Consider the following 25,991-nt stretch of genomic DNA (forward strand, 5'->3'; position numbering starts at 1 on the left):
CTGAGCCATCCTCTCCAATCCTTAGAGCCAGGCTTTAAAGAGAATAAAACAGAAGAAATTACTGTTCTTGGTGTTAAGTGTTGTGATGTAGTTCCAGTAAAAGACAGTACTCACAGAAAGACGGTGAGACACAAGTTAGTGGAACAAAGCAAAGAACCCAGAAATGGAACAGCACGAAACTGTCCAATTAACTTCACTTGTTTGTTTGTTTGTTTATTGTATATTGGGTAGGTGTGGGTGCCTGAATGAAGATCAGAGGGCAATCTGCAGGTGATTTTTCTCTCCTACTTTGTAGCTCCTAGCAACTGATCTCAAACAGTCAGGTTTTGAGGCCTTAATGGGCTGATCTATGTATCTAGTCCTCAATTAATATTCTATAAGTAAGTATAACTGGTCCAATCATTGGTCATAGTCTTTAACAAGTATGTTGAAGTAATCAAACATCTACAGACAACAAAAACAGAACAAATCAAAACACAATCTGTCTGGCTAAATAGGACTGACATGGTTCTCTCAAGGCAAGGCTTGTCCATTGCATGCTGGGTATGCCTACTCCTGTGATTCTCCTACTGTGGGAAACTTGACTACATAATTCATATAGTATAGCATTGCTTTCTCACTGAAGGAAGGAAGAAAGAAATGAATGAATGAATTACATATCTTATACAAAGCTAACTTCAATGGAGCATGGGCTTAAATATGAAAGACAAGGTTATAAAAGTTTTAGAGGTAATCAAAAGAGTAGCATCTTCAGGATCTACAACTATGCAAATAATTCTTGGATTTGGATATAAAAACGAAATCCACAAGGGTTAAAATTGAAAACATTGACTTTCTAATAATTCAAAAACATTTTATAAGCTACAAACTGGGGAAGTATTTGCGTCACGGACCCAGTAAGACTGGGTAATATATTTTTCAAACTTTAAAAGGAAATATTGGAAAAATACAACTCCAATCTTAAATGGACAAAGGAGACAAATGGCAAATAAATGCATGGGAAAGGTGCAAGGTTATTTGCTACAAGAGAAATGCCAATTAAAACTCCAGGAAAATACTACCTACCTCTCCAGTAGAAGAGTTAAACTTTAAACATAGTTATACACTACACACCAGTGAGAAAGAGGAGAATCATGACCCTGTGTAAAGGTGGTGGTAACCTAAGCTGGGACAGTCAGGAAAACACTGCGGCCATCTTCAAAAGGGTGGGGCCAGCTGTGCAGTGCCAAAGACAGAAGCAGCTGGGTGAAGAGATTAAGGCCTGAGCTTCGCTGGGATATTTATCGCAAAAAAAGCCAAAGAAAAGTAAACAAAGGCAAAGGGGACTTACCCTACCACCTACCACCCAAACCGGAAACAGAAATGGAAATTTATCATTAGACAGCTGCTTTTATACAAATGTTTACATCAGCTTTATTCATAACAGCTGACAACCCAAGAACGACTTAGATTCTTTTTAATGGGTTAAGCAAGTGGTGTGTTCCAAGGCGAAAACAAACTATAGATATGGACAAAAACATGGACAAACTTTAAGAAAAGTATACTAAGTGAGTGGAGGGGGTAGGGGAAGGGGGAGCATGCCATATGTTTAATCCCAGAATTTAGGAGGCACAAGCAGGCAGATCTCTGGGTTCAAGACTAGACTAGTCTACAGAGTGAGTTCTTGGAGAGTTGGGGCTACACAGGGAAACAAAACCAAAAGCAAACAGTAAAAGAAAATAAGAAAATACACAAGGAGAAATGTCTGGCACATGATTCTATTTATACAGCATTTGTGAAAAGGCAAACACTCACAAATAAAAAACAACTTAGTAGCTGCTAGGGGCTAGCAAATGGTGTGATTAGGACAGAGTAAACCCTAGGGACCTTTAGTGTAACAATGTAATTAAATATCCCATTGTGGTGACTGCAAAAACTACAAAACTGCACTTGATACTTTCATACAGATGAATGCACAAATCACAAAAATAAATGCAAGTATAGATTGGTGAAGTGTTAACTAAGCACAGTGGGTGACTGTTAGATTCTCAGAGAGGGAAAAGGGGAAGTTAGAAAAGATCTGAAAGGAATCTTCTTCATGCATGAAGAATACAGTGCAGGGCTGAAGGAAGAGGTTTCAGTCTCAGCAAAGAATGTACCCACTCTTAAGAGTTTCCAGAGTATGGAGGAAGTTCTCCATCACAGAGCAGCAGGCCTGCTTAGTCTGTGATCTGTGCCAAGTGCTTGCAGTCATTGCCTGCATCTGATTCCCAGATGGTGGGCGAAGGGGGAGAATGCAGCTCTTTCCTAGAGCAGTGAATGACCGGCAGTCATCCCTAACATTGCCTGGAGGGAAAGGAGGCCACACAGAGTGTTCCCAGATCCCTAGGGCCCTCTGGATGGAAGGCAGAAGGCCTCAGATCTAAGCTCCATCTATAGCAGTATTCTGGATTTGATGTGTACTATAGTTATATAAAATACTATTGGCATGCAGGAGGTTTGAAAGAAGGTACGTGGAACTTCTTTATGCTTTTTTTTTATAATTCCCTCAAATTTATAATTATAAATTATATATATATAATTTATATATATTATAAATTTTTAAAAGTAAAACTAAATGTGTGGCAATCAAAAGGGCTGCTACACTGAGAAACAAGAGAAGACTGGTAACAATAATATTAAATAGGAATTGTAGAATTCCTTAGTATCAAGGATGAAAAATGTCTTGGTTTCATAGAGACAATGGAATAAATTCACAGCCAAATTCACTCACCTATCACATTAGCCTAGTAGCAGTATGCAAATCTTTTTAAATCTCTACTACAAAGAATAAAATGCCCAATAGTTAATTATAGACACAAGTTGTTCAGTAATACACATGTTAAAAATGCAAACTTCATATAAAATGATTTGTATGTGGAAAAATCTTGAATATTTGCATGAAGCCAAATGTAAGCTGTGACTGGATTAAACATATACAGCAACTACCAGATCCTCGAGTGGGAGTTACACAGAAACAATAAAGTGATTACTGCAGATAAACAAATGAGAGAGGAAACAGCTTAGCATTTCCCCAGGCCACAAAACCACAGGCCCGAGTGGCAAAAGAGGAAGACAAGAAGAAAGGCTGCACAAAGCTATTAGAAAACTGCACAAAAATGGCAGGAGTAAGTCCAAGAGTCCAGTAACTCTACCTGAAAGAAACAAAATCAGGTAATGGACCCACTGCAAGACCAACTCTATATTGTCTGAAGACATGAATTTTGCCTGAAAAGACACATAAGTTAAAGGGGAAGGCATAGAAAAACATATGCAAATGAGAACCAGATGGGATTTTGGAGACTTATATCTGATGAGCCAGACTTTGCATTTTACACATGCTTTATTAACGGAGCTGGGGGTCGGAGGGGGAAGGTAAGCTGTGACCAGACACCTGTAAAGGGGTCAACTCATTAAGACTAGAGGATATAACAGTGATAAATAAATGTAACAATGATAAATGAATGTAACAATGATAAATACATATTCACTCAATGTCAGAGAATCCAAGTATGCACAAGAAATGTTAAATCTAAAGAAGACATGGGTTTTAATACAAACAGTGCATGTAGTGGTTCCTTTTGTTGTTGTTACTGTTTTCCAAGCTTGACACAATCTTGTGTCATCTGAGAAGAGGAAACCTCAAATGAGAAAATGTCCCGTCAGGCATGACTATGGAGGTGTTTCTTTCATTAGTGACTGATGTAGAAGAGCCCAGTCCACAGTGGGAAATGCTGTTGCTGGGCGGGTGCTCCTGGAGTGTCTAAGAAAGCAAACTGAGCAAGTCACGGGGAGCACGGTAGTAAGTAGCATTCTTCTATGCCCTCTACTCAGGATCCTGGTCCTAGGTTTCTGTCCTGAGCTCATGCTCTGACCTTTGTTCGAGAATGCTGTATGTTATAATGTAAAATAAACCTTTCCTCCTCAAGTTGCTTTCGGTAGTGAGTGGTGTTTTATTACAGCAACAGAAATCTAACTAAGATAGCAGGAGACTTCGACATCCTACTATCAAGATTGAAATAGTATCCAGACATTCAAACCAACAAAGACATATCGTATATAAGGTCTACTATAACAGTAGGTAGCAGGCATTTACAGAATACTCCACCAAAACCAGCAGAACACAGGTTCTTCCCGAGTGCACATGAAACATTCTCCAGACTGGACCAATGTAAGGCCACCAACCAGTGGACAAATTTAAGGAGCTCTAAGTCATTTCAAGTATTTCTTTTGAGAACAATGGAATAAAACTGGAGGAGAATTGTTAGAAGAACTAAGAGAACTTTCAGAATGTGCAGAAATCAAGCGATATGCTCCTGGGTGGCCAATGGCATTTAAAACTTAAGAGATAAGTTGAATAGAAATGAACACATCAAATCTTGTAGGAAACAACACCAAAAAGTTCTAAACTGGATGCGGTGCCACATGTCTATCACCTCAGCCCTTGGCAGGCTAAGGCAAAATATGACAATTCTGAATCAAGCCTGGAGCACATAGAGAGGCACTGTCTCAAAACAACAGGAAAGAAGTTCTCAGAGGGAAGCTTGTGCCGGTTTACCCCTGCATCGGAAAAGGAAGGAATATGAGGCAGGAGACTGAGTTTGAAGACAGCCTAGAGTGCATAGTAAAATCTTGTCTGGGGGTGGGGAGAAACAGGAAGAAGAGGAAGAAAGGAGTGGGAGGAAAGGGGAGAGGAGAGGAGAGAAAAAGGAGAAGAGGCAAAAGATCACAAACGAATAGCCAAAAACTGGGCATCAAGGAAGTTGAATATTGAGAGGAAAAAGTACAAAATGTAAAGTTCACGGAGAAGAATGGACAGTGAGGAACAGAGCAGCAGTAAGCAGCCTGTGACCAAGGAAAAAAAGAGTTGACACTTTGAAAACGTAAATTACTTCTTTAGCTAGATGCAGAGGGAAAGACCCAAACAAGATCATATATATATATATAAAAGAAGTCATTTCAACCAACCAATGGCACGGTTTTATTTTATTTTTTTAGTAAGGAGCTTGCTGTCTAGCACGGAAGGGGGAAATATCATGGGGTTCCATCCTTAAAGAAAGAGTTACAGGCTACTGTTGACTTGGGAGAGAGAGTTAGCTTCTCCAAGGGATGGTCCCCCTTACTGGTCTTCCGATGCAGAGCGGTGATCCTTGAAACTGTACACATGCAAACAACAAAAAGAGCTTCAACGGATGCATATATACATATATGAGTGCATGCACACATACTCACATGTGTATGTAACACATATAGTTGAAGAAAAGCGGCTATCAATCTGAGGGGGCACAGGAGGATTTTGAGGGAGGGTAGCTGGGAGGAACTGGAAGAAGAAAAAGGAAGGAGTAATATAATATTATTTCAATTAAAGTATTTTAAATGGTGCTGGAAAACTGGATATACACATGAACAAAGAACATGTCTTATATCTCATACAAATATTAACTCAAAATAGTTTAAAGACTTAAGTAAAAGTTCCAGAACTATTACATTTTAAAAAAAAATAAGAAAATGCTAATGACGTTCTGTTTTACAACAGTTTCTTGCCTCTGACACCAAAAGCATAGGCAATAAAAGAAAAAATAAATTTAGCTGTATAAAACATTATATAAATTGTATAAAACAAGTTCTGTGTATCAAATGTGAAATTCGCCAAGCGAAAGAAGATTCAAAGGACAGGGAAAGTACTTGCCAAGTACATTATGGTAAAATGCTGATATTCAAAATATAGAGAGCTCAATTGTGTAAGGACAAAAGAGAACCTAACTATAAAAATAATTTTATGAATTCCTTAAGAATCTTGTATACTCTGCTTTGACCATCCCACTCATTCTCTCACATCCTCTCTCATCTCCCTACCCACCCAGTTCATGTCCTCCTCCTCCTCCTCCCCCTGCTCCTGTTCTTCCTCCTTGTCTTCCCCTCCTCCTCCTCCTCCTCCTCCTCCTCCTCCTCCTCCTCCTCCTCCTCCTCCTCCTCCTCCTCCTCCTTTTTAAGTCAGATACTCTTGGGTATGTGGCCATCTCCTGGAGCATGGATAACCTACCAGTAGTCAGTAGTCGCACCTTTAAATGACATTAGCTCTTCCTCCCACAGAGGCTATCAATCGCCAATACCCTCAGCTAGGGATGGGACCGTTTGCCCATCTGCCCTGTCCATGTCTGATTGAGCTTGCACAGTTCTGGCACATTCCATTCCAACCACTGTGAGCGCACAGGTGTAGCTGTCCTGCTGTGCCCAGAAAACACCGTTTCACCTTCGTCATCCACCGCCTCTGGCTTTCATATTCTTTCTGTCCCCTCTACCACAATGACCCCGAACCCTCAGAAGGAGGGGGTGTGATATAGACAGATGATAGAGATATGCCACATTAGAGCTAAACACTTCACGACCTCTTGTAGCCTGTACATTAAGCAGTCGTGTCTGTGTTGATCACCACGTACTGTTGTTAAAAGAACTTCTCAGATGAGGGGTAAGAGATGTACTGGCCTATGGGCATAACGATAAGTCATTAGAAATCAGTTTGATATTATATATACTTAGCGAAATAATAGTAAGTTCTTCCCTAGGGTCTTTGAGATAGGTTCTTAGAAGCTTTCCAACATATATACATGCAAAAGTACTTTAAATGGAGTTACCTTATAACTCCATCAGAGGAGTTTATGTAGGAATGCACTATCCCTACGAAAAGCCACGTGCTAGGAATGAGCTGTGTCTTTTGGAGCTGTTAGCCGCTGGGGCCTCACAGACACCCCCAGCCTTGTAGGCCATTGCCATTGTTCTTGGTTACTCAATTGTTCTTGGTATTTGCTGCTCTCAGGATTCAATAGAACTATTTATGTTAATGTTAGAGGAAGAAAAGGCAACTGAGGTGTACAGCAACACATGAATGGATAAAACATGGCATATACATGTATATGTTCACGCATCAGAACATTATTCAGTCTTAAGAAGGAGAATCGTGACACTTCCTCCAATACAGATAAATTCTCAGGGTATTTCGGTAAGTGAAATAAACCAGCCACACACACAAACCAAACACTGTGTGATTCCACGGGTGTGACAGTCTCTATTCGTGCTGGTTTGTGGGGTAGGAGGAGGCGTGGAGAGCTAATGTTAAGGGGTAGTGCTTGATTTAGGGAAGAGGAAAGCTCTGGATGAATAATGGTGACGTCTGCACCAGTGTGCTCAGTGCTGTAGAGCCACCCACTAAAACTGGTTAAAACTGTAATTTTGTATTACGAGTTTTTATTACAATATAAATGGCCACTGAATTAAGTCACTGTGCAATAGAAAAAGCAGAAGGGGAAGAGAGGCCACTTCATTACTACTGGGCAGGGTAGAACCCCAGGCACCTCACACAGCCTTTACTTAACCAGCCAGCAAGCTTCTCTGACCGCAGCACTCTAAGACAGAGTGGGCAGCCGTGGACCCATCATTCAGAGATCTAGGCTTCCCTCTCTACTTCTCTGTGGGCATAGGCTCCCATTTTTCTTGTGGTGTTGGCTAAAGCAACGTGGTTATTGTTTCAAAACATGTGTCTCTCTTCCTGCACTGCACATACCCATGCTCTCTGGTGAAGAGAGTGCCAGCCTTTCTCAGGGCTGTCTCCCAGTACGTCAGCCTTAAAGGTTCTCGGCTTCAGGTCCAAGTCTAGGATACCTGAGTCCAAAAGAGTTCACAAAACTCTGTATTAGTTCCAGACAACTGAGGTGACTAGTCTGCCCATCTTTTCTTCCTGTTAGTGAGACGAGTCCCTTAGAACCATGAAATACTGTACTTGATACACTCAGTGTGAACATTTGTGAATCCCAAAGGAAAAAATGTTATCCATGTATGTGGTTAGATAAATCATGGAGCCTAAAGGAGAATCTGTAAATATTATTTCATGAATGAAATAGTACTAAACCAACTCTCAATGACTTATCGTTCTACCTGATCAGCACATCTCTTCAGCCTTATCAGAGAAATGTCTTTCAGTCGTAGATGACAATCAACCCAGCATTAGCCTACAACTCAGGATGCAGAAAACAAGAGACTGTGGGGCGCTCAGCCCTAAGTCTATAACATCTGTACCACACATCGTCCTCCCGCGGCTCAGGAATCATCTCAGAAGAGGTGGGAAGACTGCAAGAGCAGTGCTTTCTGGACACAATAGGGCAGTTGCACGTGTGAACTCACAGTAGCTGTGACAGCATGCACAAATCGTGCCAGATAAAGCATATGTACAGCATACATGGAGGAGGTCAAGAGGTTCCCCCTGTAGCTGATGAGCTATTGGCGATTAGTGGCCATCAGGAGAGGGAGAGTCTGTTTTCTTCAAGGGTGTGGCCCCAACATCCTACACCTATACACATGCACAGCACTGAGTGGACTCTGTGTGTTAAAAAAGAAGGGAATACATCAAGTTTTGAGGGAATAAATGGTAGGGTATAGAGCATAGGGGAGGAACTGGAGTGCAGAAAAGGGGAAGCTTGGATTTGATCAACACACACACACACACACACACACACACACACACACACACACACACACACAAAATTATATCTGCCCAGATACCCAGAGCACTGCAGTTGACTCTCATTTGGGGTTCAGAGTCTGTTCTTTACAAGTTGTCCACTTTCTTTACTTTGGAAATCTCTCACTGGACTCCAGACTCAGAAATGAAGCTTGAGGCTAAGAGAATCTTATTACTTAATTCATAAAGCCCCAAAGTTAGGCCTTATTGTAGAGCCCTGTCAGACTCTAATGACAAAGGACATGTCAAGTTATTGTAACTTTTTGCAATGCATATTCTTCCTGGAGTGCACGCTCGTGTGTGTGTGTGTGTGTGTGTGTGTGTGTGTGTGTGTTTGTGTGTTTGGAAGTCACAGCTTGAAATCAGATATCTTTCTTACTCTTAACTTACTGCTGTTGTTGTTGTTGTTGTTATTATTATTATTATTATTATTATTATTATTATTATTATTATTATTATTGGAGTTCTCGCTAGCTGGCCAGAAAACTCTGGAGATCTGTTCTACCCAACACACCCAGCATTTTAGGTGGCTGCTAGAGTTCTGATCTCATGCTTGTGCAACTAGCACTTTACCTATGTATTTCCTAAGTTCCTTTCCTGGAATCTTAGTGTCTCGGTCTGCCTGTGGTCCTGACAAACCTGGTAGAGAAAAGCTTCTGTCCTGCTGAGCTGACTGGGTTTTATTTTTATTTTGGCAGGCTGGAGTACTACATCATTGGGACTGCGTGTAGAACTGATTATGTCTTCAAGGTCCTGGGTTTTATCTGAGGGGTGGGGCTCAGGGAAGAAGGAGAGAAGAGTGAGGGAGAGAGACAGAGACAGTGAGAGACAGAGAGATGGAGAGACAGACAGAATTGTTCTTTTCCTGTTTAGACCTTGGGGGTTTTTCCCAGGCAGGAACAACTTGCTGACATTTCCATTTTCCCTCCCTGAGAGCAGAAAGACACCCAAATGTCAAACAAATGTCAGTGTAGAGCCTCGAGTCTCTCTATTCTTGGGAACGGTGCTTGGACACCTACTCTTTCAAAGTGACTTCAACTTTCTCGATACTCTCTACATGCCATCGATCTCCAGAGTTGAAAGCAGAGCCTTGTGCTTGCACTTTTGTGTTTTCCTGGCCATCTTTAGTCCCAGAGAAAGACAGAAGCTCCTACCTACACAAGAGTGCATTGGAACGGTGAGAGTATGGATTATTATTACAAGCAGGATCCTTTTGTGTCTATAACTGAACCTGGGTCTCTCTACATGCACTTAAGCCATTGGCCGGACCAAAAGTTGTTCCCGTGGCTATCACCTACTGTCCAGGCATGTCACGTGTTCCAGGCTTGCCCTCAGAGCCTGTGCTAGACTAAGGAAAACCACTCCAATCTGGTCTTTTAAATCTTTGTATGACAGTGTCAGTCGATTAGGTTTGGTAGGGTATAGGAGTCCAGCATAAAGGATGCACCATTGGGAGATGAGCACAGAAATAAATCTGCCCCCTAGAACACTGCCAGAGAAACTTCTTTTCCAATCATGGGTTCTGGTGTCCTGAGAGGGACCATTTCTAAATTCATTGGATCTGCTCCCTGAAGCTCTAAATATCATTCAACACAGAGAAAATTACCATTACTGTAATGATTGTAACTTGTAATTTTTTAAAGTCTATTTTTTAATGATGGGTTTTAAACATTTTAACCTCTCTTTTAGTCCACCACCTATCACAGATAGTGGAAAAGAAAGGATATGGAGGAAGTGGACCTGGTTTGTTTGTTTGTCTGTCTGTTTGTTTGTTTGTTTGTTTGTTTGTTTTTAAATCTCATCTGTGTTGTTAGGAAATCCGTAGTTTAGTTTATAGGTCAGCAGCAGATTGATCTGTTCACAAATATTTCACTAATGCACCAGCAGTCCAGCTTTATAGTCAGGATAGCAAACAGGACTCAACAGCAATGCTAAGACCCATCAGATCACCAGGCCTCAGCCAAACAGGCACAAGTCAGCAGGATCAGGACCAACAGGGACGCCAGGAGAACTTTTTTGCTATGCGTCTCTCAGCAAAGATCAGCAAAGACATGAGACCAAACGGTGCTGTGCAGTTACTTCTATAAGTAAGCCGCTCTCAGTCAGTTGAGTCTTACTTATAATCTCTCTGAACATCGCGTGTCCTCCATGGGTCTTGTCTCACTACATGTCTTTTCTTAATATGCGAGTCTGTCTTAACAAAACTTTATGTGAGTCTGCATCGGTTGACATCATTTTGTCAGTCGGCCTCAGTCCGAAAAAATGGCAAGAAGCCACCACATATCAAAAGGATATTTTGGTGTGTTTTTTTTCCTGTGGAGTCCCAACAAATGGAGCTCAACTACACAGTGTAAGGCAAACCAATATATGTGTGTTGTTAGCAAGAAATCCTTTATTACATGTCTTTTTATGTGTTTACTTTAACAGAACATCTTTTTACCTGTGTCTGCTTTAGTGAAACTTCTTTTCAGGAGTCCGCCTTAACGAAACATCTTTTCACCTGTGTCTGTTTTAGAAAAACACTCCAGTATGTGTCTGTCTCAACAAACACCATCTAACACAGCTGGCTTTTCAAAAAGCCCTCAAGTTTTTACTTCAAATGATGCTTCCCATTCTCCCAGCAGTCTTCTCCACACCAAGACAGTGAAGCAATACACGTGAGCTTTACTCAAATTGTGGAGAGAGTTGTAGGGTACCATTGGGGAACCCCCACTCTAAGCTAGTCTCGAAATCCCTGCAACCAGTTGTATATATATCTAGTGTCTTAATCAGAGTTTGTAATACTATTGAAAAACTCCATGACCAAAAGCATTCTGGGAAGGAAAGAGTTTATTTCAGCTTACAGTTCCAGGTAAGTCCATCATGAAGGGAAGTCAGGGCAGGAACCTGGGGTCAGGAACTAAAGCAGAAGCCATGGTGGAATCGTGCTTAGTAGCTTGTTCCCCATTATTCAACCTGTTTCCTTATATGGTCCAGTACTCTTGGCCGGGAGTGGTACAACTCCCCGAGATCTCAGCCCACCCACATCAAGAAGATGCACTACTGCCTTGCCTACAGGCGACTCTTATAGAAGCATTTTCTCAGTCAAGAGTCCTGCTTCCCAGAAAACTGTTGTTTGTGTCAGACACAAACCAACCGGCACAGCCAGCTATGCAACCCCTGCCTCCCTGTACTTTGTCCTTCCACATTATTTAGAGAGGAAGAAGAATTTTTCCTATGTGAGTCAAAACCCTTCAGATTCTCTTGCAGTTCAGAGATAAACCTTCCAGTGTCCATACTGCTTCTTCATTCTTCATTCCTACTTGTATCTGACTAAAACATCTCCTGAATGAACAGGAAGTCTTGAGCAGAAAAATGCACCTTCTAGGTGCCTGGAACATGCATAACATGTTAACATAGCAATGATAACATGTTAAACCTGTCATCATTTCTTACAAGTTCCCATTTTTCTATCACCTGGTCTGAACTGACCTCTGGAGAGGAGTCAATCCATCTCTGGCAATGGTGACGCTTAGTAGGGACGGTCTCTTGAGTGCTAAGAGGAGATTTAAATGTTAAAAACTACCAAGAGCCTGATTTGAATTTCAGTGGGCCCCAAACTCAGGATTCTCTGCAGGTCAAATGCAACGGAAAGCATGTCTATAAAAGGAAGGCACCCTACGCAGGAGGCATCACATCCCACCAGCGCAAGTATCGAAGCACGTCGGTAAAGAGGAAGGACGACTGCGTTTGCAGCACCCACTGAGTTGGGGTATGGACTGATTGACAGACAGCTTTGCCACTTCCTTCTTTTTCTATTTCAGTTAAGATCCCTGCTGAACCACAGTGTTCTATCCCAGATCCTTGGTCCATCTGTCCAAAGGACTTGAGCTGCACCTGCCTAGAAGGGAGCCGCTGGCCTCCAGTCTCATGTTGCTGTACTCGCTGCTTCTGGTCTTTGGTAGGTAGGATGCTGAGAAGGCCTGGGGTGGTTCCAGGGCAGGACTACCTCTGCTTGGGCAGCTCTGGACACTCGAGCTATGTCTCTCTGCTGGGGTGTGCAGCACTGGGTTTCTTCTCTGATCCAGTGCTAACAGGTATAATGCAAATGGGAACTGGGCAAAGCAAGGTTCCCAGGAAAAGAAGACTCTGTGTGTGTGTGTGTGTGTGTGTGTGTGTGTGTGTGTGTGTGTGTGTGTGTGTGTGTGTGTGTGTTTGTGTGTGTGTTTGTGTGTGTGTTGTGTGTGTGTGTGTTGTGTGTGTGTTTGTGTGTGTGTTTGTGTGTGTGATTGTGTGTGTGTGATTGTGTGTGTGTTTGTGTGTGTGTTGTGTGTGTGATGTGTGTGTGTGTGTGTATGTGTGTGTGTGTGTGTGTGTGTTTGTGTGTGTGTGTGTGTGTGATTGTGTGTGTGTGTGATTGTGTGTGTGATTATGTGTGTGTGTGTGTGTGTGCGTGTCCCTTTACTAAAGGCTGGTGATTTTTATCTATTATTTCTGTTTGATCTTTAGGAAAACAGTGCATTTTCATTAAAAGGGCTTCAAAGGTGGTTTCCGTTAGAGTGAACACATGCACAGCCCACATAAATATCACACCCCAAGATTCAGACTCGACTTCAGGTTTCATCATTTTTAACTGAACTCATATCTCCATACATTTAGACACTACATAGACTTCAAGCCTGACTGACCATAGTTGATATTGTAGGCCGTGCCTATAAGCATGACTCTCTTACACTGCCCCATACACAATAGTAGGTCTAGAATACAGAAAGGAGGGGAACTAATCCCATTGAAATATGAGCAGACCCTCTGTTTCTTTTGTGGATATTCCTGGCACCTAGGTTGCCCCTGTGTAGGTAATTTCCCTTAAGCAAAATAGTCTGGACAATTTCGAGGTGGAGCCCCCAGATTGGCTATCCAATACCAAGTGGTCAGCCCTGAAATCATATATATATATACAAGTAACATGGATTGACTGGATTGTATTATATATAGATGTGTGTGATGTATGTATATACATATACATCATATACATATTCACACATACACACAATATGTATATATACACGGAGAGAGAGAGAAAGGGGGGAGGGAGAGAGGGAGGGAGAGAGGGAGGGAGAGAGAGACTGAATTAGAAGCCATTAATTTGAGAAAGAGTTGGGGAGAGAGAAGAGAAGGGAGAAAATGATGGAAATGATATAATTAAACTTTAATTTCAATACATTTAAATTAAAAAGGTAGAAGAGGAGACTTGAAGCTCTTGAAATTTTGCTTGCAAAAGACAGACTTCTGGAAACGGACAAGAACCGGTTATATCATGCTTGGAAATTATAAAAATGAACCCGGGGTTCCATAGGAATGTTGTTCAAGAGAGAGAAGGAAGGATGAAGGAAAGATGGAGGGAAACGATAGAGGAAATGAAGGAGGGAAAGGGGGAGGAAGAAGCAAAAAAACAAAGAGAAGGAAGTTCTTGGGAGTCCTCAGAGGATTAGAACCTTTTAAGAAGACCTTGGTCCTGTGTAATCTCTCTGACTCTGTTCCCTTGCAGCTCCTGTGGGAGTCCAGTCGGGTAAGCAAGTCTTCTCTTTGTTCCTTTAGATCTCCGGGACCTCACTCACTTGGGCATGGGAGGCTCTGCCTAGTAAAGTGTTTTAGTAGAAGGAAGCAGAGTTAGGGTGAAGAGAGAGGGGATTGGGGCACCGCACTCTCCTCACCCTTGGTCAGCCAAGGCAGAGTATACCATCTCTGTTTTGTCAGCTACTGCTGGATGGGAAGAAGACAGAGTCCTGACTCCCTCAAGGCAATGAATTACTTCTCCTTTGCTGCTGACCTGGCAGACAGGAAAGGGAATAGCTGCAAAGGGAAAGCCATCGTGTAGCCACTGGGGAAGAGATCCTCATGGCCACCGCAAGCAGTGATTGAGAATATATTTATAGCAGAGAGGCAGCAGGGGCAAAGTTGGTGCTCTGCGGAAGGCAAGGACACCCTTAGGTCCCTACTGGGACAGAAGCCATCCAATGCCTAATGTGCTTTTCCTTTCTTACTGGAATTTTAATATAATGAAATTAAGAAAACACTTTCACGGCAGCCTGGGAAATTATACTTTCTTCCCTGCTTAAGCCTTTGAGAACACATTCCTTCTACAATATGGAGAGGAGATGATACTTCTGTACCTAGGTTGTAATTTTAAACAAGAAGGTTTTTTAAATTACTTAGTAGGGGAGGTCTCTAGAGCAACCTCATGGGATCCAGTGAACTCTCAGAAATTATGAGAAAATGTGTGCAGATGCATAATCGTGGCCACATTGAGGAAACACAGCTCTAAGTAAAATCTCAGAAATTAAGACCACTAACCCAAGTGTTTTGCAGTTAAATCCTTATTTCAGTCTCAGGGAAAAATGTTACAATGTTTCTCTGTCTCCTAGCCCTTCCACCTTCTCAGTTTGGCCTCATAAACTTCTCAAATATTTCTTTAATCAAGCTGAGTTTATTTCTAAAATACCCACAGGAAAATATTAGCCAGCCTCACCATGTAGGAAAAAGAAAACTGGCCTTCACCACTTCTTTATCAACCTTTGTGCCCTGGCGTCTACCTCTACTTCCGTTATCTTTCGAAGCCAGTAAAAACTGCACAGAAGGTACCTTTGAGCTTGGCTGGCCACTTTGTCCTATTGAAACCATCTGCATGAGCAGCTTAAACATGATATAGATATGTAGAGAGGTGTACATTGATATATGTGAACAATGAAAAATACATACATAAACCGAACATCCTGAAGGATGAGAAGGTAAACTGAGGATTTAGTTCAGTGCTAGAGTGCTGTGGCAGATCCAAGACACCTGAGCTATTCATTAGCTCCCAGGTGACCACTGCCCGCCAGGGGAAGCAATGGCATGACTAAGTAGAGTCCCCACTTCTTCCTTGTGGGGATGCTACAGGGCCAAGCATGACAATAATTTGCAAACACTTCCGAAAGAGTTTTTAGTGGACTCCAGAGACTGGAAACGTAGATTCCGGAGCTCGTGCCTCAGTAGCCCCACCAATTTTATCAAAGGAGACTGGTGTGCATGGGAAGGACTCTGAGTTTATCATGTTACTCAGCAAGGTTTCCAAGGCACGAGACAAGCAGAGGGGTTAATCATGGCTGCCATGGGGGATGTGAGACCACATCAATAGGTGTAAGTAGACATGAGTGGAATCTTCTAGTACAGAGAAGAGAAGTGCTGAGGCTCAAGCCAGGGTCTTGCATGTGTTCGGTAAGTCCCCCATCACTAAGCTGTCTATGCCCAGCCCCGTTGGTTATTGCTGACTGTGAGTCGGAGTCTAAGTCACCCAAGCTGGCTCCAAACTTAATCTGTAGCTTTGCATCTGTGACCCACCTGCTCCAATTTCATGAATAGCTGTGATCCCACACCTGTGCTATCTCCATTAGCCGGTGGGCTCCTTTTAAATCCATGGTTAGTACAGCTGTTGGAAGCTGGGAAATATAATATAAAATCTATTAACATGCATACGAAATGCATGTCTGAAAAAAAACCACCCAGTGAAGTAGAGCTCACTCCGCTGAGGCAGAAAATTCGCAAAGCTAGTGGGTGCCCAGGCAGCTGTGGGTCATCAGCCTCTCAGGGGCATCAAGGTGGAGTCCAGGTTGTCACTGTCTGCACCTCTGCTTCCTTTTCAGACTGGTTGAGCATCAGCGTTCCACACCATGCTTATGAAGGAGACCAAGTAGTTATAAGGTGCACGGGGCAAAACAATGGTGACATAAAGAGAGTGAAGTACTTCAAGAATAGCCATCACATAGCAACTTACAGCGGTTCTTCGAGCTACACCATTGACAATGCAGGACTTGGTGACAGTGGCTACTATTTCTGTAAGGCAGATAGGAAATTGTTTCTATTTATAGACACAACAGAAGAAACAGGATCTAAGCGGCTTAATGTCCAAGGTAGGGGGGTCATTCTTCAAGTGACTGTGTCTAGAGTGTCCGGGTAGGAGAGCCAGGCTACAGTGCCTATGACACTAACCGGGGGTGGATAAATGATAGTGGACAATCTGTCCTGGAGTACGGATACGTGTGTCTTGCTCTTACGGCACTTCTGGAGAACTGTATGGTCTTCTTTACTAACAGGCGGTCCTTTCTACCTTTCCTCCAGAGCTGTTTCCAACACCTGGGCTGACTGCCAGCCTCCTGCAGCCCATAGAGGGGAGTTCAGTGACCCTGTCCTGCAACACCAGGCTCCCTTCAGACAGGGCAACGACCCAGTTACGCTACTCCTTCTTCAAAGACGGCCACACTTTGCAATCGGGCTGGACCTCACCGAAATTTACAATCTCAGCAATATCGAAGGAAGACTCAGGAAATTACTGGTGTGAAGCAATGACTGCCTCTCGCAGTGTCTCAAAGCAGAGTTACCGGTCCTATATAGATGTGGAGAGTGAGCATCTGTGGGTTGGGCTGATGGGGCTGAGTACCGCAGGGACAGCGGGAGCACCAGCCAGATTGTAGGCTCCTCCTTATCCCTGAGGGTAAAAGACACCATAGCTCACCGAGATTCTTGAACACTAATTTCTGTAGGGGCATAATTTCCAATGACTTTGCCCTGCCTTTCAGAAAAGAGACAATAATAATAACTTTACTCAGAAAAACAAAAGGTCAATGAAGCCCAGCCTCTGTCTCTGAAGAGAGCTGTTAGAGACTTGACTGAGGAAACCCAGCACGGAGTCCCAGAATTTAAACCGTGACTATACTTTAAACATTTACTAGCACTCCCTAGCCAGCCCTGTCAGAGGATATCAGCACCACTAGCTGACATTACTGAACGGTGCTGGTCGAGACTGCTTTGTGTAACTGTCTCCACCAATCTTCAAAAGAACTCTGCGAGGTTACTATGATTATCCAAATGCTACTGAGGAAAACAGAGGATTAGAGATACTGACTTATTCAGATTCTGCAACTATTAAATGGCAGAACGTAATCGTTACTGTGGTCAGAAAATCCCCCTTTTAGATGAGATTCCAGCCCCTCTCCTAATGCCTCAGGTTCACAAGGAAGGCAAGAGAGGGCAGAACCCGGAGGTATGTGGTCATGAGTGTGGGTAGGGAAAAGTGCAGGAAGCTGAGAATAGGATTGCTACTGAGTATCGATGGGATTGCAGAGCGGTCCCGGGTAATGCCCCTAAGTATGCACCATTCCCATGAAAAAACACTCAGGCAAGCAGGGTGAACTCTCAACTCCAAATATCTATGAGCTAAAATTCCTAGAAAGTGACACTGGACTCTACCTGTCGTGAAGTTCCCTATTTGGTCTCTAACAATTATCTTCTGTTCACACAGGGATCCCTGTATCTCAAGTCTCCATGGAGATCCAGCCTTCAAGGGGCTGGGGAGTTGAAGGGGAGCCACTGGGCCTTGAAGGGGAGCCACTGGTCCTTGTTTGTTCTGTGACTAAAGGCACGGGGCTAATCACGTTCTCCTGGCACAGGCAGGACACGAAGGAAAGTGTGGGAAGTAAAAGTCAGCGCTCCCAGAGAGTGGAGCTGGAGATCCCTGTTATCAGGGAAAGCCATGCTGGAGGATACTACTGCACTGCAGACAACAACTACGGCCTTGTCCAGAGCGCAGTAGTGAACATCACCGTGAAAGGTGAGTGGCATCCCCCAACGACTCCTAGCTGGGGAAAGTGTTCCAAGAGATGACAAGGTACAAGGAAGGCAGGAAGAGGCTGGGAAGATGTTTGAACACAGCAGAGTTCTTGTTTGGGTGGTGGATGTCAAAGTGGTGCACAGGAGCTGAAAGAGGGCACGGAGATGGAACAAAAGGCAGATGGTATGGGGTAACCAGAAGCGTGCTCCCCAGAAATCTTCCTCAGTGCATAACCGCTCTGCTGGAACCTCCGTAGATGGTTATGAAGGACCCCCCTCGGGAGACCCCACTCCAGTCGCGGGATTGTACTCCCCCAAGAAACGCGAGAGACCGGCTCTTGATGTAAAGCACACGAGGCAGTTTATTATCAGAGCTCTGGGACGGCTCGTATCTCACACAGGAGACAGAGGAGTCGACCCCAAGACTCGAAATTTAAGGATTTTTATAGGGGAAGGCAAGGGGATTTGGCGTGGTTATACTTGATTGGTTAATTTATATATCAGCAAGGGAAATGGGTACAAGGTCATATCAGCAAGCAGTACGTGCGGGCTGGAATGTTCATAATGTAGGAGAGCGTCTTATCTCTATTTGTAGAGCAGGGAGTTTGGTAGTGGCTAGCTAGTTCTTGGAACAATCCCATGACCTTGTTTTTAGGCTTGTCCGGGCATATCTCAGGCCCGTTTTGTCCTGTCCCTTTGTCTACTGTTCTTTTGTAGTTTTTAATGAAGTTTTTATTTTAATTCCTTCAGTTAGATAAAGCAGGGAGACCTTAGGAACGAATGCACCACGGGGCTGGAGTGGGAGAGTTTGGGAGAAAACAAGGTAGGCTACGAGTCCCAGCCTTTCCCTCCGAATCTCTGCTGTGCTCTCAGTTCCAGTGTTGCAGCCTCTCCTCTCCATCAGCGTTCCTGGGGTCCTACCCTTCATCGGCGATGTGGCGGAGCTTCACTGTGAAGACAAGAGAGCGTCTCCTCCCGTTCTGTACCGGTTTTATCACGAAAATATCACTCTGGCAAACACCTCGGCACCTTTTGGAGGAAAAGCATCCTTTAAGCTCTCTCTGACTGCAGGGCATTCTGGGAACTACTCCTGTGAGGCTGACAATGGCTGGGGGACCAAGCGCAGTGAGATGGTAACGCTAAATGTCACAGGTAGGACAATTTAATGTCCCATTCCAGGGTGCAGCTTGCATTGTGCCGAGCCATGCTTTCTTCCTCTCCTTGTACTCTCGCACCCTTCCGGAAATTGGAGCTCCGCTTGAGGACCATCCTTACCCCAAGGTGTGCTCTTCAGTCTTAACAGTAGCATCTCCGCACTGCTTGTTCTTCCTGTCTGCTTTTCCGTTGAATCACATATGTGTAACACCGGGGATCTGGGCGGTGTGGCGGTGGCCTAGTTAAAGCATGGAGAGAGAAGGCAGATGTCCTCAGAGTTCACTGAGGCTCACTCAGAGCGACTAGGGAGCTCCCACTAGCCCTTGTAGTTAAGAACAAAAGAAAAAAATAAAGCCACAAAACAAAACAGAGTCTGGGATTCAAATGCTTATTTAGATGGCATCACTTAGTTTCCATGGCAACATACTTGTTACACAAACAAAGAAATAAGATTTAACTTAAGCAGCTTGTCCAAGGTTATTTAATAGGCCTAGGGTGAACAGGTACAAGGATGGAACTGAAGGCAGCCAGAGCCACTGTGTGAATACATCCCGATGGCAGCGTGATCTTTTGTTTGTTTTTCTCTAATCCATTATTGGAGAGAAAATTTTTCATGATTTTTGTAATATGGAGCAGTTACTGAGCTTCCCTTCTAAGCTCATCTTAATCATCTCAGTAGTTTTATATGACTTGCTAATGTCTTATTTCAGGCGTTTGCATCTGTCTGTTTATTTAGTGCTAGGTATCACACTCAGGATTTCAAGTGTGCTAAGCATGTGCTCTGTGACTCCCGGCATCCTATTAACACATGAGTGTTTGTTTGTCTTTGCCAGGGATAGCTTAGCTTCACCGGAAAGGTGTCAGGGAGCAGCCGAGAATACTGTGTTCAGAGAGTTAAAACATTTAGATTACCTACTACTTGAAGTCTTTGCAGCTAGCCAAAGATTCTTTGAGACCAGTAGACTGTTAACCTCTACTGTCAAATCTTTTTTTGTTAATCGGCCTTTTCAATTTTAAAAATTATCTTAAGACAATCGTTTGTTATATGGCTACTCTGATCAGGCTTGGAGATGGCTGGGTAGGTAAGATCACTGACTTCACGGGTATGAGGACCTGTGGTTGGATCCTCAGAGCCCACCTCAACATGGTTGTTTGGGGAAGTGGGGACAGGAGGACTGCAGGGTTTTGCTGACTAGCAGTTGAGAACTGCTGAGGTCCAGGTTCTGTGCAAAAGAGCCTGTCTCCAAGAATAAGGCAGAGAGCGCTGGAGGAAGCCCACACATGCCTCATTCAGCTCCCTCCACAACTGTTTCTCTGCCTTCTCCTCAAAAATGAACAGCATATGGAAGTCTAGATTTTCCAAGTTATCATAGACTCTTGAGCGCTATATCCGTGTTTAGTTTCCAGTGTGTGACTATGCTCTCTTCCTATGTCTAAAGTACCCGGATGTCCCCCTTTCCCCACCAGATTTACCAGAGATCTTTCAGCTATATTTTCTCTTTAAAAATTCTGGGGTTGTGGCCAGAGAGATGGCTCAGCGGTTAAGAGCAGTGACTGCTCTCCCAGAGGTCCTGAGTTCAATTCCCAGCAACCACATAGTGGCTCACAACCATCTGTAATGGGGTCTGATGCCCTCTTCTGGTGTGTCTGAAGACAGCTACAGTGTACTCATATACATGAAATAAATCTTAAAAAAATTCTGGGGTTGCGTTGGTTTTGCTTGTTTTTTATTTTTCAAGTCCATATTAATTTGCTATTTCATTTGTTTGTACTTTTTGGTTTTTTTTGACTCTTCAAGTTCATATTAGCTTACTATTTCAAAGTATTTTTCTAATTCATTTACTTATCTGTTATATATTTTCTTTCTTATACTTCACATTTTTCTTTAATTTCATAAATACTTTTTCATCTTTTTTGTTTTCGAAGAAATATATTTAAAACTGTTTTCCTTCATGTACTGCTTTTCTCTTTTATTTAAAAGTTTTGATATATAATATCTTTACTTGCTTATTGTCTACAATATGTGTAACATGGGTTCTCAATTCTTTTTTTTGTTTTTTTTTTCTTTTTTTTGGAGCTGGGGACTGAACCCAGGGCCTTGCACTTGCTAGGCAAGTGCTCTACCACTGAGCTAAATCCCCAACCCCCTCAATTCTTTTTTAAAAGGAACTCATAATTTCTTATAATTAATTTTGCATCAATCTTTTATTATTAATTTCTTAGGTATCCCTTTGCTCTTGTATTTAACATTTATTAAAATGTGGCCTGTAGAATTTTTACTTCAAAGAAATAATTGAAACTTTGTTAATGGCTTTGCATGCTATCAATTTTCTTGTGGAAAATTGTTTTTGTTTGTGAATGGAGTATTTATGGAGTCTAGATTGTTTTTCTTTAAACTACTTTCTTATTTAGTCTTATACTTCAGTCTCTATAATGTAATTTATATGTGTTTGGTCTCATTAATCTACCAAGTTTTGGGAACTATAATCTACCAAGGTTTTGTTGCTTTGTCTTGCTTTGCTTTTGTTGAGACAGGCTCTCACTATTCAGCCCTGGCTGTCCTGGAACTCGCTATAGACTGAACCCAAACTCACAGCGATCCTCCTGTCTCCATCTCCTCAGTGCTGGGTTGATAGAAGGTGGGTACCACCGAGCCTACCTTAGAAAATCATTGTTATTACCTGTGACTTTTCTGGTTTGTCTGCATTACTATTACCTATGTTGCTATCTGCCTTCTTCGGGGATCTTGCCAAGATCCGAGTAGTTTTAAGATGGTATGCTCGCTGCTGATGGTAGAAATTTTGTCCGAGTTGACCTGCCTCTTCCCATAAGCAATGCTAACAGAAACTCAGTAGTAGATGTAGTTCCCTGTGGGTTGGGATCTGCAAGCTCTCATCTTCATTCCGCCATCTTCTTTCTCAGACAAGCAACATTGGCCACCAACGTTAATCTTGTAGCTATGTTTTATCTGAGAGATCTCAGAGAAAGAACAATGATCCGAGTTTAAGGCCTCTCGGGACTATGTAAAAGATTCTGTATCAAAAGAATATAATGATGCATGGCCGCCAACCCCACACGTATAAGAAGCTAAGGCAGGAGGATCATTGTGAGTTAAAGGCAAAAATGGGCTTCAAAGGAAAGACAGACAGACAGACAGACAGACAGACAGAGAGGGTTGAAGAATCCCTTTCTAATTTCTAATAACTCTAACTTTATGTTTTAAGGAAACTTGGGCATAGTGAGTAACAAAGGCAGGAGGATTGCTTGAAGTTCAAGATTAGTCTGGGAAACACAGTGACATCCCCATCTTAATAAACTAAGTAAAAACAAATAACAAAGTATGCAGAAATTGGAGATTAAACAGGTATTAAAAAAAGGAGGCAGAACAATCGAAACAGGCCTTTCTCCATTCTATATCTCAGTCTCTATCATTAGGGAAGATTTAATTATATCCTTCTGTGTTTTCTAGATTTTTTTTTAAGCTTATAAAAAACAAACCCTAAATCTCTGTGTTTCCCAGTGTAAGCAGAAGCTTTTATAGGGCTCACTTAACATTGGTGATGTGACCTGAGATGGTGGTAAAGATGAGAGTTCAAGGGTCATGGTAGGGAAGTCAAGGCAGCAGGTGCTTGAAGCATCTGTCACATCACATCTACAATCATCAGAGCTATCAACACTTGTGCACAGCAATCTTTCTCCTTTTAATGCAGTCAGGGATCCCAGCCTAGGGAATACTAGCACCCACAGTGGACAAGTCTTAGTTTGATTAACCTAATCAATGGTTCCCTATAGGTATGGCCACCAGCCTACCTGACCTAGATAACCCCTGATAGGTGGTGCCTACAGACTTTTCTTTTAGGCGATTCCAGATACTGTCAACCAACCCTTAACGTGAACTGTATCTAAAGACCTGTGTATGTGGGAGCTGCTTCACGGTAGGCACATTTTTTAAATATACTTTCACCTACTCTGTTTGCAGAGCCCCCACCCAAAGTGCGTTTAGTGAATGGTCCCCACCACTGTGAAGGACGCGTAGAAGTGGAACAGGACGGTCACTGGGGCACTGTTTGTGACGATGGCTGGGACATGAAGGATGTGGCTGTGGTGTGCCAAGAGTTGGGCTGTGGAGCAGCCCGGCACACACCGATCGCCGCACTGTATCCTCCAGTAGTTGACGAAGCTCTGCCTGTGCTCATTCAGGTAGCCTTGTGCAACGGCACAGAACAGACCCTGGCTGAATGTGACCAGGTTGAGGCCTTTGATTGTGGGCATGACGAGGATGCTGGAGCTGTGTGTGAAGGTGAGCAAAGACAGAGCTGACATGTGACTCAGCCCCTCCCTAGGCTGCCACCTTTAGCTTTCCTTCCTGGACCTATTCTACAGTAGAATGCACTTAGGGCAACACTTTAGATCACATTAGATTGGCCCAGAGTTACAGAAAACTGTCTGTGAGCGAGTGTTACCAGTCCTTATTGGCCATCTCAAAAGACAAAACATTAGTATTTTTATGGTTGTGTTGTTGGAGCACGATGTGAAGAAAATCATTACGAAGCCATCACTTTATACAGTTTGGGTGGTTTTCAGTCAGGATGATGATGCTAACATTATTGTGAAGTCCCTTAAACTCTCTTGAGCTTTTTCCTTTGCAACTTCATCAGTTGGAATGAAGCCCTAGATTCTAATGGTAGTGTTGGAAAGACATTGGTGGTCCCAAAAGTCAGGCCCAGGAATCAGGCTATAAAAGGCAGATTTCAGAGAGTCAAAGCAAAAGAAAGAACTCTGAGGACTGCTGCAAGTTCCCACATCTCCACAGAGCCTGTGACTAGAGAGGAAGCCAGGGACACTTGTCCTCCCTGGCCTCAGCCCACTGAATGCATGGATGGACTTTGGTAAAACGAGAATTAGAACTACTGGTACCATGCCCATTGCAAGACATTTGGAAGGTGGTAGGTAGTTTGTTCAAGGTAGTGGAACCAGGACTAGGCTCTGTAGAGCCCATGGGGGTCTACAGAGCCTTTGAGGTTGGCTTCCCCCATATACCAGCCCCAGAAGTAACAAACCTCTGTGACTGATTATCTCTGTCAGAGAAGTGTGGTGTCTAGACCTCACTGAGTCAAGATAAAATAAGGGCTGTGCATATCCAGGACCTTTGGTGAAAGGCCATGTGTAGGAAGAAGTCCCCTGGGCTGATTCGGGATAGTTTGATGGGAAATGGGTTTCTGTGGTTCAGGCCGCCTCCTGTCTTCACTCTGTTTTGCACATCTCCTTAGAAAATCTGTCTCTGCACAGTCCTTCACTGGGTCTCTGCATCCTAACCTCTTCTCATTCTCTCTACCCACAGTCATACCCAGAACTTTCTGAAGATATAGAGACCAGAGACCATCAGACCTCCTACTTTCTGCACTCTGGCCTCAAAGGCCTAATAGTCTGTAGCTCCCAGTGGACTTCCGGACTTCATCTGTGGCTTATCCTTCACGAGGACTCGAAACAATCTGCTCTGAGATAATGTCCTAACAGCTACAAAGAAAGCTCTTGTCCCTTGTCCCCAGAAGCCAAGCTTGGAAAAAATTGTTCCTTTGTCCAGGTTCCCTGCCTTTCTAGTTCCTTCTAGCTGCCTCCTCGGGCAGATGTAGAGGTGGCACAAGTGAGGATCACATGTGCCTGAGTTTCCATCCAATAGAATGTGGTCTAATGAAGCACATACAGCAAAAGAAACTCTGAGTGTCTATGTTCATTTCTTGACGTGGGAAGAAACCAGCTTTTTTTTTTTTAATCTTTTTAAACCATTTGCTTAAGTTATAGATATAAAGCAAATTGGAAAAAAAACCAGTGATATATAGAAAAGAAAAATCAGCCAAAAGTCACACAGTCAGAAGTAGCTGTTTCTAATCAAAGGGATTATGAATAATGAATTTGTATAGATGGATGATTAAACAATTAAATCGATTGCTTTATAAACTGCACGTTATTTTAGGATCTAAATTCAATGATTTATTTATTTGTTTGTGTGTTGTTTACTTATTTATTTAGGGTTTTTCTTTTTGAGACAGGTTTTCTCTGTGTAAGGCCCTGGACATCCTGGAACTCGCTCTATAGGTCAGGTTGGCCTCAAACTCAGAAATCTGTCTTCTTCTGTTTCCCAAGTGCATGTGCCACTACATCAGGCTCAACAACTTAATTTTAAGGACTTTCTATGGATATACATGAACAGAACTCACACATAGATGTGTATATGCATTCTTGAAATTATCGTTAACACTTTTACACTGGTGTTTCTTATTCTAAAATTGTATTCCTTTTCATTTTGTTAGTTTTGTTTGTTTGTTTGTTTGTTTGTTTGTTCTCAGATGGGCTATCACTGTAGCCTAGGATGACCCTCAAACTTGTGATATAGCCAAGCATAACCTTGAACAGAAATTCAAGTTCCCCTTGCCTCCATTTTCTGAATGCTTGGGTTACAGGTATGTGCTATTGCGTCTGGTTTTGTGTGGTGCTCTGTAACTTTAATTTTTCAAAGCATACTTTTAATGATGGTTCTTAAACGTTTCAACCTTCCTTCTAGCCCACCACCCACCAGAGGTAGTAGAAAAGAAAGGATGCAGGGGAAGTGGACCTGTTTAGAAATTGTTCTTTGGAACAAATCCCATCTCGTTGTCAGGAAATCAGCCGTTGCAGTTCA

General features: G+C 42.9%; 1 protein-coding gene across 1 annotated transcript in view; it reads left to right on the top strand.

The window, feature by feature from the left end:
- The window catches only part of LOC116895806 (Fc receptor-like protein 2), a 73,884-nt gene extending 48,604 nt beyond the window's left edge, over positions 1-25,280 (top strand). The window contains exons 2-10 of the mRNA XM_032896945.1: positions 12,122-12,239; positions 14,061-14,081; positions 15,021-15,150; positions 16,195-16,461; positions 16,670-16,951; positions 17,850-18,158; positions 19,031-19,309; positions 23,292-23,612; positions 24,654-25,280. Of these exons, the coding sequence (XP_032752836.1) occupies positions 12,122-12,239; positions 14,061-14,081; positions 15,021-15,150; positions 16,195-16,461; positions 16,670-16,951; positions 17,850-18,158; positions 19,031-19,309; positions 23,292-23,612; positions 24,654-24,673 (1,747 nt within the window). The 3' untranslated portion in view covers positions 24,674-25,280. The remainder of the gene's footprint in view (positions 1-12,121; positions 12,240-14,060; positions 14,082-15,020; positions 15,151-16,194; positions 16,462-16,669; positions 16,952-17,849; positions 18,159-19,030; positions 19,310-23,291; positions 23,613-24,653) is intronic.
- Positions 25,281-25,991: the final 711 nt, after the last annotated feature.

The sequence above is a fragment of the Rattus rattus genome, chromosome 3, assembly GCF_011064425.1.
Source record: "Rattus rattus isolate New Zealand chromosome 3, Rrattus_CSIRO_v1, whole genome shotgun sequence".
In the NCBI taxonomy this organism is placed as follows: Eukaryota; Metazoa; Chordata; class Mammalia; order Rodentia; family Muridae; genus Rattus; species Rattus rattus.